The sequence below is a fragment of the Aptenodytes patagonicus genome, chromosome W (genome assembly GCF_965638725.1).
Source record: "Aptenodytes patagonicus chromosome W, bAptPat1.pri.cur, whole genome shotgun sequence".
Taxonomy (NCBI): Eukaryota; Metazoa; Chordata; class Aves; order Sphenisciformes; family Spheniscidae; genus Aptenodytes; species Aptenodytes patagonicus.
Window position 1 is genome coordinate 35720616 of NC_134981.1, and position 16299 is coordinate 35736914.

General features: G+C 39.8%; 1 protein-coding gene across 1 annotated transcript in view; it reads right to left on the bottom strand.

Moving 5' to 3' along the window:
• Nucleotides 1-16299, bottom strand: part of LOC143172030 (zinc finger SWIM domain-containing protein 6-like) — a 144461-nt gene that overhangs the window by 26374 nt on the left and 101788 nt on the right. Inside the window, exons 5-8 of the mRNA XM_076361250.1 lie at nt 7259-7438; nt 5495-5671; nt 5066-5212; nt 1943-2089 (exon numbers count right to left, since the gene is read on the bottom strand). Coding sequence (XP_076217365.1) covers nt 1943-2089; nt 5066-5212; nt 5495-5671; nt 7259-7438 — 651 coding nt within the window. The remainder of the gene's footprint in view (nt 1-1942; nt 2090-5065; nt 5213-5494; nt 5672-7258; nt 7439-16299) is intronic.

The following is a 16299-nucleotide window of genomic DNA, read 5'->3' on the forward strand; positions in this document are numbered from 1 at the left end:
ATGAAAATGTACTGGAAAATATGAGACTTGAGCATGACGCAGATGGTATAGAATAAGGGGTGGATATTGTCCTGGTTTCGGCAGGGATAGAGTTAATTTCTTTTCTAGTAGCTGGTACAGTGTTTTGGATTTAGGATGAGAACAAAGTTGATAACGCACCGATGTTTTAGTTGTTGCTAGGTAATGCTTACACTAGCCAAGGACTTTTCAGCTTCCCATGTTCTACCGACTGAGAAGGCTGAAGGTGCACAAGAAGCTGGGAGGGGGCACAGCCAAACTGGCCAAAGGGACATTCCATACCATGTGACGTCATGCTCAGTACATAAACTGGGGAAAGCTGGCCGGGGGGGCCACTGCTCGGGGACTGGCTGGGCATCGGTCGGCGGGTGGTGAGCAATTGTACTGTGCATCACTTGCTTTGTGTATTATTATTATTATTATCATATTATTATTATTATCATTTTATTTCAATTATTAAACTGTTTTTATCTCAACCCACGAGTTTTTCTAACTTGTGCTCTTCCAATTCTCTCCCCCATCCCACCGGGTGGGGGGGAGTGAGCGAGCGGCTGCGTGGTGCTTAGTTGCCGACTGAAGTTAAACCACGACAAACACACACTACTTTTATTTCATGGGGTTTTGTTTTTTTCTATAATTGCAAAGAATCTGATTTCTTTTAATTAAAGTTCTTCCAGAATTGGTGGATATGGGATTAGAAGTTTATTGAAGAAAATCTAATTGAATAAAATGAGTTTTGAGGCAAAGCCCCAAGAAGATTGGGGATGTGCATATAAAAGAGCTGTAGGTAGAGGGATGAATCGAGTTTCTGACCACACAGAAGGTGATAAGAAACTACCACAAAGGTGGAAAGAGACTGAGAATAAGGAATAATCAGTTAAGCTCCTAGGAAGCAAATACTGAAGTTAAAATGGGCAACACTATTTTCCAATTCATAACCCTTATAGACCATGTATGTTATAAATTTTAAGTGTTTTGTCATCAATTTGAAGTATTATGTACACTTGTAGCTAAGAAGTCAAATAACATCCTGGACTGCATAGGAAGAGCATTGCCAGCAGATCAAGGGAGGTGATCCTTCCCCTCTGCTCAGCACTGGTGAGCCCACACCTAGAGTGCCATGTCCAGTACTGGGCTCCCCATGGACATGCTGGAGCAGATCCAGTGAGGGGCCACAAAGATGATTAAAGGACTGAAGCATCTCCCATATAAGAGACTGAGACAGCTGGGATTGTTTAGTCTGGAAAAGAAAAGGCTCAGGAGGATCTTACCAAAATGTATAAATATCTGATGGGAGAATGTAAAGAAGACAGAGCCAGACTCTTCTCAGTGGTATCCTGTGACAGGACAAGAGGCAATGGGCACAAACTGAAATACAGGAAATTCCATCTGAGCATAAGAAAACACTTTTTTACTGTGAGGATGGTTAAACACTGCAAGAGGTTGCCCAGAGAGGTTGTACGGTGTTCATTCTTGGGGTTATTCAAAACCCAACTGGACACAGTCCTGGGCAACCTGCTCTAGGTGACCCTGCTCTGAGCAGAGCAGGTGGACTAGACAATCTCTAGAGGAGCCTTCCAACCTCAACAATTCTGTGATTTCCTGTAATTTCTCAAAAAGAGGACAGAGCAATGTATGTGGAGAGGGTTGCTGCTATAAAGTATTATTTGGTTTTATTTCAAGCATGAAATACAGAATTGGCTTCAAGAATGAGTAACTGGTAATTTTTGAAGTGCTTTCATATAACTTATAACAAAATTTTACTTTAAACATTTTCTCTCCCTCGTGTTTTCTTAGGGAATGCAAATGTGAGTTCTTATACTGTAAAGACACTGGCTTCAAAGTTAATTCAGAAAGGCAAGATAGAAAAACGCCTCCAGTTACTGAAGACTTAGAGAAGATTGCTCCCTTTGCATGGCCTTACCTGTGAAGTCTGAGAATCCATGGAAGCTCTCATCATCCACCCTGCAGGCTTCCATCAGGCTACTGAAGAGGGTGCCAATCGGATCCAAAGGGTGTCCCACCCAACCTTCAAGATTTGTTATTGAGGTTACTCCTTTGTGGAGAAGTTCTGCAACAGAAAAGATGGAGGGAGGAGGGAGGGAAAGAGAGCACGTTAGCCCCTCAAAACAATTATAGAAGTAAAACTGATTAAAATGCTCTCAGTACAGAATTCAAAGTATTTCCAGTAGCTTCTGTTTAGAAGGAGAAAATAGTATCTTTCAGGGTGAATTCATTGCCCTTTGTGAATATGTTAAAAGAGGAAAAAAAGAAAATGGATGAAGGCCAAACATTTTGAGCACTAGCAAAGTGCGTTATGGGTCAAAAATTTCAATTGCAGTATCTTTTGAAATCTCTTACTTGATACCAGTAACTCTTCTGAAAACATCTGCTGAAAAATTATAACAAAGACTTTCTTTTGTAAAATATTCACAACCATTTCCTCACTCAAAAGACGCAGTACCATTTTTACATTTTAAGTGAATCTGATGGCACTGAAATAAATTTAAATATTCTAAAATGTTCCATTTTAATAAATAAAATGAGCTTATCTTGCATCTAAATATTTATTGAAGTAAACTCAGGATGACAGCTCTTAAAAAAAAAAAAGATAAAGTGTTTAAATGAGGTATACAAGAAAAAATTGTCCTTTAAGTGCATTTTTTTGTCATTCTAAAGTTTCAGTCAACAAATACCTTCATGGATACTTTGTTTTGTAGCCCTCATCCATCAGTCAGTTACAACATGAAAAAATTGTTTAGCACAATGAATTGAAGGAAGTATGGCTGTGGTAACAGAGGTTAGAGATTCCCCAAATCCCTTTTCTTACTAAGAGTCTTATGGCAGTAGCTCCCCTTTGACTCCAACTCTCAACTTTTTTCTCCTAGACATACACATGACTGAACTATGAGAGATCAGATGCATTACGGGTGACCATTTAAAAATTGTATACAAGCCATTACAGATGCTCTGTTTCTCTGCCTATTACACACTAACTTGTACCTTGCCTATGCTCTCTCTCGTTCACAGTGTCGTCTTTCTGAGTAACCATATGTATTAGCACAAAGCTTTAAAAGCTTGCTTCTTGCCTATTTAAATGTGTGGGGCTACAAAGTGAAACACAGCCACACTGTTGAACTGAGTGTTCAGGAGGGTGGCTTTTTTTTAAAGAATCAACTGATACATAATATGAAAAACAAACAAGTAAATAATTGTCTTACTAACAAATAGCATGTGCTAAAGACGACAAGCAGAAGCACGTAATATTACCAAAAAGGATTAATATCAGTGACTTCTTACTGACTCACTTATATTCCATTTCATCTATTGTGTCTACTTATGAGCTTCACTCGTGTCATGCCAAACAAAGGCTTCAGTCCTCCATTCATATAGACATTTAACTTTAAATCACGCAAGTGGTTCCACGTACGTCAGATCAGTCACATGAATGAAAGCTAAGTAGAAGCATGTGGTGGTTGCTGAACTGAAACCTAAAGCTGGGCTGTAGCTGCAGAATTAATCTGCTTATAGAGAAGACCAGCATATTTTGCAGTATTAAAAGAATATTTTTTAAATTCCAAACATAAGAGGGAAAAAAACCAAAAGCAGAGAGTAACAACATCATAGAAATGACAAACTTCTTTGTTTTGGGGTAGGATGAATCGCGTTTCATATATTCCAATTTTTTTATAATAGCATAATATTAGTTGACAGCTATAGAAACTGCTCACAGGGAAAGGAACTTAACAGAAGTATTGAATGTCTAGATACTGCATTAGCATCTGGGAATGAAAAGGAGCAGTACTATGACCAGCACACTTGCAGCAGACCCTTCACACCTGTCAGCGGTACGTACACACATACACACACTGACATAGCCCCCTCCCTTCTTACCTCCCCCAGTCTGAGAAGCCAGAAACCATGCAAAGCTTTTAAGGGAACACATGTTAAGGAAAGATATATTACACGATAAAAAGACTCAGAAAAATTCTCCTAAGTAATAATACAAAGTGCTTTTAAGTTTTGTTCAAATCTAGGATCCACAATAGTGCTCAAAACTTCTTCCTTGGGTACCATGAAATGGAAATGGAGGCACATAGGAACTGCCAGCTAATTTTTTTTTCAGTCAGGTGTCTACCTTGTCTTCACTTCAATTTCTAAATGATCATTTCTGGGAAAACACCTGCACATACACTTGAAAAATTTACACACGTGACTTCACACTGGTATTTTTGCCTATAATGCATGAGGATACACATAGTTAAGAGTAGCAACAAAGATCTAAAATAAAATTTAAATGAAAGGTGTTCTTGTAGTAGCTGAGAACATAATTCCAGTTTTTCCACGTGCATTCTTTAACCACAAAGCCATCCCTTTCTTCTTCCACTACCTCTTCAAACTTATGATAAAGTTCAGCACAGGATTATTTTTGGTAGAATGTTCCTTCAAAAAATAGGGGTAGTGCTCAGAGGAACACCACAGAACATTTTATAAAGCCAGTGTTTCAAAAATCTAATTTCCAGCGATGTGAATCCACTGAAGTTTTAAGCAACATAAGAGACTTTTGGAACAAACTGCCAAATTTGATGAATTTCTGTAGTGCAGACTTTGCCTTGTTGTTACCCTCAATGTCAACTTTAGGCTTCCACCTCAGAAATATACAGCTCTGCTAAATTATACATCAGAGGAAAAAATTATTTTAAATACCTGACATACCAAATGCAAAGCTCTGTTTAAAAGCCTATAAATTACACAGGATGAATATTTACACTGTGTAACCAAAAACCCTGATTGAGATAAAGGCCCCATCATGTCAGACGTACTGCAGAAGGCAGAACAGAGCCCTTGCCCTGCAGAGCTCACAACCCAGCTTAAAAAAAACCTCCAACATCCAGAATGTGACATTACCGCTATGATCATTTGGACCAAAGAGTTAAAGTCACCTCTTTTGCTTTAGTTTCAAAAGCAGTTTTCTCATGCAAAGTTCCAGTCCGGTGTTATTGTCACCTTGCCATGTCCTTTGCCCTTCTCTCTTCCCCACATTTACCTTTCTTCTGAGCCTGGAACATTTCCAGCTGTTTCTGCTGCTGCCTTCGTAGTGTATTAACAATAGCTATTGCTAGCCTCAGTGCTTCTCGTGGGTATCCATGAGATCGTAACGCGTCCACCCTCGCACAGGCTGTAGGAACATGTTCTAAAATGGAGAAAATAATTGAGGAATAGCAATGCTTTCATGTCTGCAATGGCGTGTTTTGCTAGGTTACTCAAAAGGGCTTTTTTGTTTGTTTTCTTTGTTTTGTTTTTAAAACCATGCAAGAGAGACTTAAAGGACTACTTCTGAGCCAGCATTTCAAGGGAGCCTCTGTTCTTTTTGCCAGGCTTTTCATTCATCTCCCCACCATCCCCCCCAAATAATGCCATAGAAACTGAACAAAGCAGCAAGTCATGGAAATGTCTTTCCGGTTTAGCCACTTACCATGCCAGAGGGGCCATCCGTGAGAGTCAAAGAGTGAGTTTTCAGTGTCGTCATGGTAACAGTAGTTGGTGTATAGGTCACTGCTGATAATGTGCTGTAAGTGGCTGTCCTGCCAGTGCAGATCGCACGCCTCTATAGCTCGAGTGAACACTGTCCGATGTGGCCTGTTCGATGAATCTGTCATTTTCACAAGTTCAGAAAGCTGCATCAGCTTTTACTCATTCATATGTGAATCAGTCATTCACAGTATTCTTGTCTTCTGCCTATTCACCAACTCCCAACTGACAGCAGCCTGCCTTGCCCCAATCCGCAAGGAGCAGCCCACAGATGACATTTCACATCCTATTACCCAACAGCTCAGACAAGTGTGTGCCATTCACTTTGCATTCAGAGAGATCTACAAACCAGCACAGCTAATGCTAAATAGGACTTTGCAAAGGGAACAGCTAGAGATGAAGGACATTAAACAGCACGTACAGAACTCCCCTAAAAACAAACTAGAAAGTATATGGCACACAGCTACTCAAGCATCTCCAGCTTCTTTCCTTCTCAGACCCAGAGCTACTAGGATGAGGGACAGATAAACATTGCATGAAGGATTTTTAGTTGTTCTCTTTGAGAAGTGACATTAGCTTTGAGCACTTGTATAATTTTTTGTCATAAACATATACAAATACTGCAAAGAAAGCAAGGTACTGAGGCCATGGGACTGACATAATCCTTACTGGACATCTTCCTATGGCAAAAGTGCTCTGTCGACATGGCACTGTGTCTATGAATGTTGAAATGCCGTGTCAGAGGTGCCACTAGCCTGCCCAGGTTGAGCTGAACGTCACGAGATCCAGAAAGCAAAATACCTCTGTAGGAAGTTATATGTTGAATGAACTTCTGTCCCCAGCTAGCTGCAAGATTTAAAAATGAACCAAGTCTATTTCCTTTAGAGGTAATCTTCCAAGAAAAAGAAACAAGGAAAAACCCATCTAAGCCCAAATCTGCCACCTCCCACAAGCATTTAATTTTAACTTTATCATGATTATATGAAATATGTATCAAACTACTGAGGGTTTTGAGGATTATGAGGGTTTTTTTCCCAGGTAAATATTCTGCATCTTCCTCAGTTATTAGCAAAGTAGCAATCTTTGCTTGAAGATGACTGAAGAAGGCTTCTGTCAGATTTGATAATCACATTTTAGATTAGAAAACATCATATCGAGTAAGAAGAGATACCTCCTCCAAGAAGGCAGTGTTGCCTCTGCACCCCACACACACCTGTCAATGCAGACTGCACAACACAGAGCACATCCCACAGATAGCTGCTTTAGTTTCTCACATACTCAGTTTAATGAAGTTACAACAGATCTCCCTTTAAGTAAGTATCAAAGGCTTTGTAACTGCAAACAAAATAAAAACCCCAACACCAGAAGGAATATAAGATTATAGTCAAGCAAAGAAACGACAGGCTTTTACATAACATACTTCAGGGACATCCAATTTTCATGAAACAAGTATTTAGAAGGACCGAGTGAAAAGTTAGAAGACCTAACTAAACGCAAATACTTGCTTTGAAACATTGCAACCCCAGCACAAAAAAAACCCCTATTTATCCTTTCTGCAAGGATAGTATTAGTGAAAATAAATTTGGCTGGCCAATCCTCAACAAGAAAGTTACTTGTCCCAGGAAAGAGTGCTGAATTCTGCAAGGCTAGAGTATATAAGATAGAGGCTATATTATATGTTTCAGTCAGTGCATATATTTAGGCTCACCTTGGTTAGCATTTGCACCCTGAGGCAAAGCATTGGTTAAATTGGGCAGCTCGTTTCCATGGTTTCCATCTTCCCAGGGACAAACATCCACACTGTTCCATTTTTTCAGCTGTTTTAGCCAACTGGCCTTCTGCTCCAACTTGCAGTGGGGATTTAAGACTATACACATCCACAGAGCACCTGATTTTAAAAGAAATTGCTAAATTATGTTTTCTATTAAAAATGCAGCAGCCAATGACTAATTGCAAACTTCTATATTGTAACACTTTTTCTCCCCTTGAAGGCTACACTGCTTGTTTCCCAGCTATGCCTAACACCAGGCAGACTGAATTCCTGACGCAGAATCTTGGAACTGGTGTGGCCCATCTGAAGCAGTTGAAAGACTGTATCAAGCCAACCTTCTCAATTAAAAGGCATTGAGTGGGTCTTTTGTATTAGAAAATCCATAGTTCATGATGTATGGCCCATCAGACAGGAACATCAGTCAAAAGCACACAAGGATTCACATAAAGTTACAGCAGGAAATTACCCAAGTTTTTCTTCCAATTTTTGTACCAGAAGCAAATGTTGTTTTCTACAAACAAGAACTATGTATCTTCCAGCTTCACATTACAGGAACCAAACAAGTGCATTAGTAAGACATGTATTTTGTAAACATATACTTCCACACTCAAAACCCAGCAGAAGTACTGCTGATCATATAACTCATTCCCAAACACATCTGGACCTCAGAGATCCAGTAAACACTGGTTTTGTGCAGTCTAATAGGAATAAGATATTTTTACTGCTACTACTTCAGTAATTTGGTTACACTAGAAAATTTGTTTTACATTTTCTGTTTACGGAGCTCGAAGGGAAAGCTAATTTGCACTGACGTTTCACATATACCATCACTTTAGAACCTGCTCCCTGACACTGTATAGCAGGGCAGGCATAAATACATCAGCGTCTCTAGCAACAATTTTCAAATGGAAAGATTTTTCTCTAAATCAGCTGTCTCTTCATCAGCATGAACTTTGACAGAAGCATGAAGACATCTGAAAGTACTGTTTAGCAACAGTTCATTTGCTCATTAAGAATGTGCCTTATACACTACAAGAGATTTAAAGAATATGCTTAAACTATGCAATCTTCATGACAGGCTGAAAAAAAAGAAAAAAAAAAGAATAAAAATGCAGCTGGTTCTTCCAAGATAATAGAATTGTCATATTCAAGTATTCTTTTGCTAACTAAGAATGCAAAATGGATACCCAGAGCACAGGCCATCACATTACATTCATTCCTAAAGTAACTCAGTATGTCGGTATGCCACAGCACAGGAGCCAGTGGAAACAGAGCTTGATCCTTAAGGTTGCGAGACTGCTGCTATTCAGGCCGACGTGGAATGGGGAAGTAATATCAAAGAAATCTGAAAACCACAACAAAATAAGATATGGTACAGTGCAGAACACCAGAGAGACACTACACTAATGCAAATTATTACTGCACAGGAGTTACATACAGTAGAGCACGCTGTTTTGTTGTTTGTGGGGTTTTTTGGGTTTTGTTTTTGGGGTTTTTTGGTTGTGTTTTGGTTTGTTTGTTTTTTGTTTTTTTAAGTGTCAGAAACTTGCCATAGGAGTGAATAAAGCCAATACTGTTTTTAAAAACTTTTAAAATCAAATCATATGACTTCCTTTAGACACACTCTTCAACACGCTTCACTCCCCAGAGTCAAATTATAGAATAGAATCATAGAATGGTTTGGGTTGGAAGGGACCTTTAAAGGTCATCTAGTCCAACCCCCCCCCCTGCAATGAGCAGGGACAGCTTCAGGTAGATCAGGTTGCTCAGAGCCCCGTCCAACCTGACCTTGAGTGTTTCCAGGGATGGGGCATCCACCACCTCTCTGGGCAACCTGTTCCAGTGTTTCACCACCCTCAGCATAAAAAATTTCTTCCTTATATCTAGTCTGAATCTACCCTCTTTTAGTTTAAAGCCATTCCCCCTTGTTCTGTTGCAACAGGCCCTGCTAAAATGTTTGTCCCCATCTTTCTTATAAGCCCCTTTTAAGTACTGATAGGCTGCAATAAGGTCTCCCCAAAGCCTTCTCTTTAGGCTGAATAACCCCAACTCTCTCAGCCTTTCTTCATAGGAGCTCAGCCTTTCCTCATAGGAGAGGTGTTCCATCCCCCTGATCATTTTCGTGGCCCTTCTCTGGACCTGCTCCAACAGGTCCATGTCTTTCCTGTACTGAGGGCTCCAGAGCTGGACACAGTACTCCAGGTGGGGTCTCACCAGAGCAGAGTAGAGGGGCAGAATCACCTCTCTCGACCTGCTGGCCACGCTTCTTTTGATGCAGCCCAGGATACGGTTGGCCTTCTGGGCTGCGAGCGCACATTGCTGGCTCATGTCCAGCTTTTCATCCACCAGTACCCCCAAGTCCTTCTCGGCAGGGCTGCTCTCAATCCCTTCATCCCCCAGCCTGTATTGATACTGGGGGTTGCCCTGACCCAGGTGCAGGACCCTGCACTTGGCCTTGTTGAACCTCATGAGGTTCACACAGGCCCACTTCTGGAGCTTGTCCAGGTCCCTCTGAATGGCATTACAACTGGTTCTTATTATTAAGCATCAATGCATTCAGCACTGCCCAAGACAAAAGGGCTATGTTTCTTGCAATGTACAAAACAAAACAGAAGATGGGGCATATTGGAAAGCCTTGTAGAATAGTTATCTTGGGCTTACTTATTTATTTTCAAAATCAAGTATTACTTTAGGGCACTGAGGAGACACTGTACCTCTCAGGATCTAAAAAAAAAAAAACCAATTTAATACTTTGTAATCAGATTCCCAATGTTTTCAGACTGAAGCAAAAGCAAAGTAGAATATCTTAACCACATGTGGTAAGTATTTCAATCATCCAGCAAGGTGGAACACACACTACTGATTACACCATGCCTCTATAAAATGAGTGGCCTTTTCTTTTTCTGCATCTCAGAAACACTACTAGAAGCAAAGGAATTCACTTGCCTTCTTCAGAAGCTCCACTATGCATGCGGTACATCTAAGAGGCAGGAAAGGGAAGAGATACCCCAAAGTACCAAAATCCTTTAAAAACTTCTTTGGTTTAAAGAGGGAAACTGTGTCAAGCATAACTACATTGTTAGCAGCGATTGTCTCAGAAATCCACACTATTTTTATGCAAATGAAGCACAAGGACAAGTGTATTTCTAATAAACCCCACACAAACCACTTAAAATTTCAATAGATCAACTGCACCCTGCTCGCGGTGACTTCAGGGTGAGCTGTGTGCACATCTGAGATCTCACCCAGCTTTCACAGCTGCCCAATTCCCTGCAGAAAGAGGAGTGAGAGACAAAACTCCCCGACTGAGAAGAGAAGGGAACAGAAAGAGCCTCAGGCTCAGCTCCTGTAGTGCTAACAAAGGCTACCATCTGGGAGAAGGAAGCATAATGCCAGTGACCCTACACTCTTCAGCCTATTTGGGTTTCAAGTTTTTGTGTGTATGTGTGTGATCTCCCCCCCCCGCCCAGCATGTGTGTGTTTGCCTGTATTCATATTTCTTCCTCCTCCTTCTCCCCAAGCGCCTTCCCCCTCCCCTGACATCTGCTCCATTCTGGCTTTTTCAATTCACTGGTTCCTGTCCTGCTCCTAGTGCTGCAAAGTCTGAGGAAAATGTTCACTTGTGCCCAGATTTTACCACATGCCAACTGGAAGGAGCCCGGAGGATATTCTTCCTATTTCACTCTGATGCTGCTCAGTGGAAGCCCTCATGAGCTGGCCCTTAAATGTCACCACCAACCTGAAAGCTTACACTAGCCTCAAACAAGAGATTCTCTATTTTCTGCCTAATGGCTCCTATATGGGGAAACTGCTGATCACACTTACCCCTTACTACAGATAAGGCTTACGGAAAAATGAAGGGCAGCTACTTGTAATTAATTTGTGGGGAATGTATCTAAATCCATTTCTAGTGACTTCAGCCTGGAAACTGCTGTTCGCAACAGCCTATACTCAAAAGAAGTTTCCCAAAATACATTCCTGGCGTTCTCAAGTAAGTTTACCTGTTTGACTCGATTTAATGATGTCACACCAATGCCACCCGCAATATAAACAAATGTCTCATTAAATGGAAAAAAAAAAAAAGAAAAAAAAAGAAAAAAAAAACAAACAGAGAATGTGTTTGTGCTTACATATTGTTTTTCTAACACAGCTCACTTTTTCCTGTCTCCCTTTCCCCAGGCACCAGATATCTTTTCATACTGGATGACAGTAGGCTGACACATCCCCCCCCAATCTAAACCAATAGTAAAGTTCTGATTTGGATCCCTTGACTGTGACCCATGTCTTTCCAATATGAAGCTCCTCACAGCACAGTGGCAAAATATCACAAACCAATATGCAAATTTTTTTTCCCCCAGAAGATAACTGGAAGACAAGTCATGCTGTGACTGCAATTTGATATTAATTTCACAAGGGAATGAATATTAGAACTGTCATATTGCAGTGAGGAATTGCCTATTTTGGTTCAATACCAATCCTTTTGACCTGGAAAAGGCCAGCTTTGCCAAAACAGACCTTTGGTTCAAATAGCCCTCTTTTTGAAAATGCACGGTTGTCATTCATCTTTAGTGTGCCTCACACCACAAAGAAATAGATTACATCACTGCTTTACACAATGCATGCATGCCTTGTACATACAGGGGGAACATCAGTACTTTTGTATTTCTCAGTAGACATCCATACCTCTGAATTCATGAGGGAGAAAGGAACAGCATGCCTTTACACTGATTAGGATTTAAACATGCAAATTGAAAAACATTAAGAAGTATTCAGTCACTGTAAAAGTAGGTGGTGTAATAATTACACATCTTGTTTATGCATGTATTCATAAAGCCAAACAAAGTGCAAGGAATGTATACAGACTCTCCCAAGAGATTAAGCACTGCTTGGTTTTCATAAATCCCTTTCTATTTTACTCTTGTCCCAGTAAATGGGAGGATGGTGGTGGAAACAGTTTTAGTGGGGGCTAGGACACTGAGCATGACTGAAGATCCAGCGTACAATTCTGTTTGACTGATTAGTCTTCCCAAGAAATCTGCTTTTCCTAGAAATGTTATGCTGCCTTGTCAGGGCTTCTGTGTAGCTAAGTTTGGGTCAGCATTTCCTCATTTACAATACCTGTGTAATCAGTGGCTGAAACTTGGCCTTTGCCTTGGAATTTTACATTTAATATACTCAAGATCAATCCATTCATTTGCAAAATTAAAATATGCAAGAAACTGATGCACGTTTGACAACAAACAACAGACAAATCAGCTTCAGCACTTGCTGCACACTTGCCACTGTGCCCCATTTGAGCCTAATCAATTCTATTACAATAGCATCATTTTCCAGCATTGGAAGTGCCAGAATAGAAACAATAATAGGAGATGGAACCTATGACCCCTTTAAAATAAAATCCTTTGCTGACACTTCTAAAGTGGTTTATATCTGTTTTTTAAACACATACGCACTTTCACTGGGACAGCCACTTGGAAACCTCAAAGAAGGTAGTGTATGATATTTATTGCTTCTCAACAAGAAGGACAAATGCCTTCAGAATGACTGGCAAAGCCACCTCCCTCCTCCAGGAACGGAGAGATCTCCATTAGAACAAAGCATAATCAGAAGTCCCACTGGAGAATGCTCCAATTAAACAGTTGCTTTTATGGAATAGTGAAGATAGGCAAAGCACTTCAGTGCTGTTCTCTCCTTGATAAGAACCCCAAGGAAAAGTACTCTCGGCATTCAGTTGGATCCAAGTTGCAATTTTATTCATAAAACATTCCTTAATGCACTCTGGTTTCTCTATGCAGCCTTCAGAAAAAAAGGCTTGCTATGGGTGCTGTGTTTCTTGGAGAACAGAATGTTTCATTTTGCTCTAATTCATTCTATTACTGAATTAAACTTTGATTGGTCTTGACAAGTGCTTCATGCTGATTGTATTGTGTATGATAGTATAATCACTCCCTATGCATTTCACACTAGCTGGCTGATTAATGCAATAGATTACCTGCAGCACTGATGGCAAGAGGGAATCATTGCCCTTCTGCACACTAAACTTTGAATGTGCATTAGAGGGAGTGGAGGTGTAACCCAGGGACAAAAAAAGTGTCTAATTCCTTAAGTTTCCCTTTCTCTCTTGCTGCATACCTCCAAGGGTTAAAGGCACACTTGTATTCAGCTGAAAGGAAACAGGTATTTACATTTTGAGATTCTATTCTAAGCTATCATCAACTACATGCTCTGATCTGTGTGTGTCAAGTAACGAAAAACTCCTGCTCCCGTCTTCCTACATTTTCAACTTTTAGCACAATGGAAAAAGGAACTAACCAAGCACTTCTGTCATTTTGCATGAGCCCGTTGTTCTGGGTTATGCCTTTTTCAGTTTGTTTTAAAAACTGCCGCATCTTTGCGGACACTCTGCCATTTGACCAAAGGGTTTCACAGAAGAAGAGAAATTTGCTTGAAAGGTGTAGTTTACAGTATCATAGCCCGAGACTACAATCTCCCTAAGAGAGCATTTAGGTATCTGTCACATGTCCATTAGACGCCCCTCTATGCACTTATAGTACCCTATAACCTAATCACCATAGCAAGGCATGGGCTATTAGTCTACAAAGCTAGGGGAAAGTATAAAGCACCTGCAAATGAATCTCACTGATTAACTTCCCTAATATCCACAAAACCATTAATTTGTTCACAAACAGTCAATTGAAGGTAAAAACATTGCTAATACTAGCACAAATAGTACAAAAATACTCCTTTATGAATAACTTAATATGATTCTTCACAATTTTAAGTAGTTGCCAGCATTTACAGCTAGGCAGTGAACACAAAGTATGCTCCTGCCCAAAACAGAGACTAAATATTTTATCAAATATTTTAACTGGTAATACACTCTCAGCAGTCACAGTTTATTTTCAGAGACTTTGACAATTTTCAGAATAAAAGTTAATGGGGCTACTAACTATAAATACACTACCCTACCTCTATTTAAATCTATCATAGAGATGAATGAATTCCTCTCAGTTAATTTTCTTAGGAAGATGCAAAACTAGAAAGTTTGAGAAGTTTGTCAAACAAAACAAGATATTCATAAAAGAAAGGGATGAAAATACATCTCATTTTTTAAAAGAGCGGAGCAAGTGCAAACACTCCCTTGTATGGTGGGAAAGGTCAGGAAAAAAAGTATGATTGCCACAACTATGTTCACAGAAGGTAAATAACCCACTATAAATGGCCAGAAGAACACATTCTGATTGTCTAGTCTGAATTCCTTCATACTCTAAGATTTCCTGAGTTAATTTTGTCTTCAAGTCCAAAAGTGATGGTTGGGTTTTTAAAAAAAACAGCATACTTCAATTTTTAAGATTTCCAATACGAGAATCTAACACAGCTCCTGGTTAGCTGATCTACTGCCTGGCTACCACGACTCAAAATTCTAAGCTTATTTCAAGTTTTCTAGTTAAATTTGTAAAGTTATCCAGCTCCAATTACAATTTTCAGCTACCTTTTGTTTGCTTGGCAGAAGTGTCTTCACTATCAAGTTTTTAGTCTATGTAGGTCTCTTAAATCATGAAGGAGATCATCCTCCTTTGTCTTGCATGACAGGCCCGAGCAGACTGAGATTCTTGCATCTCCCACTTTAGATTACTTTTCCAATTTTTCAGTTATTTTTCCAGTATCCATTCAAGGCAGAAAACTGGAAAATATCACAAGGCCAGATTGCTGGACCACAGAAATTAGTGAAGATTCAGTAATTCCTCTCCATAGATCTATTACTTCTCTTTAGCTCTGGTATTTACTAGAAGTGGTATCAGAAAATTAAATGGCAGCTTAACGTTACTGAAGTATTAAAAATAGAGGAAGGAAAAAAATAATGCTAAGTACCAGTTTGGGCTCACAGTAAAACTCTGACCTTAATCTTGGAAGTCACGACTCTACAGTTCAGGCCGCAATGAGTTTTGTACCAGCTCCAATACAGAACAATTTCTTAGAACATTTTAGAACATTTATAAGTAAATCAGTTCAACAGCTTAAGAATAAAAACTTCAAAAACTGTTTTAATGTGGGTACTTGAAGAAATTTGGCTCCTACTGTAAAAGTACTTTCCATCCAACTGAACTAAATGGAAACCGAAACTTTCTGTAAAGCATTAAAAATAAAGCCCTCAAGCTATGCTTATAGACTAAAGTTAATTACTTCCACCATTATTCCTCAAATCCGATAAATGCAGTTTAACCACAGGAAAGAATACCCTCTTTGAAAATAGCTCCCACTTACTGTCATGCTCCAGCCTCATATGCCCTCAATTTCAAATACCATTATGGCACATGCCAATAATCTTCTACTGTTTGTAATGAAGGAGGAAGGAAATCATCCTCAAAAAAGATGGACAGAACCCATCTTTGCACAATGGCAGCCTGGCTTCATTCACCAGGGAAATGAACTTGATAGCAATAATTGAGACACTTCAGGGCCTTGACAGCAGTTTCTTTAAGTTGTCATCCATAACTCAGGCCTTAGAGCAGCAAAACTGCCTTGTGATGCTAACTCAGAAGTACTGTTAATTTAGTGCCTCCAATAGCATAAATCATTCAAATACACTGACATATATTAACAGCTTATTCTGTGAAAGAGATGTAACCTTAAGTGCATGAACTGAAGGCACACGTGTTTTTTAACTGTATGGCAACCACACCATGGCAGCTAAGACTAAGCAAACCGACGGTAAGAAAAGGATTATCAATTAAGCAAAGACAGCCTACTGGATATGACACAGTTGTAGACACAAGTATGTGTAAGATATCACTCCACCCATAAGTCCCACAATGAAAGACCAAGGGAAATGGTGCAAAGCATGGTGCATTCCACCTCCTTTGAAACACGGACATTCCTATAGCTTTCACTTCAAGGCCAGAAATGTAATATGTGCAATTGATTAATCTGAACTATGAAATTTGAAGGTGCAGGGCATTTGTACTCTCCTTAGCTTT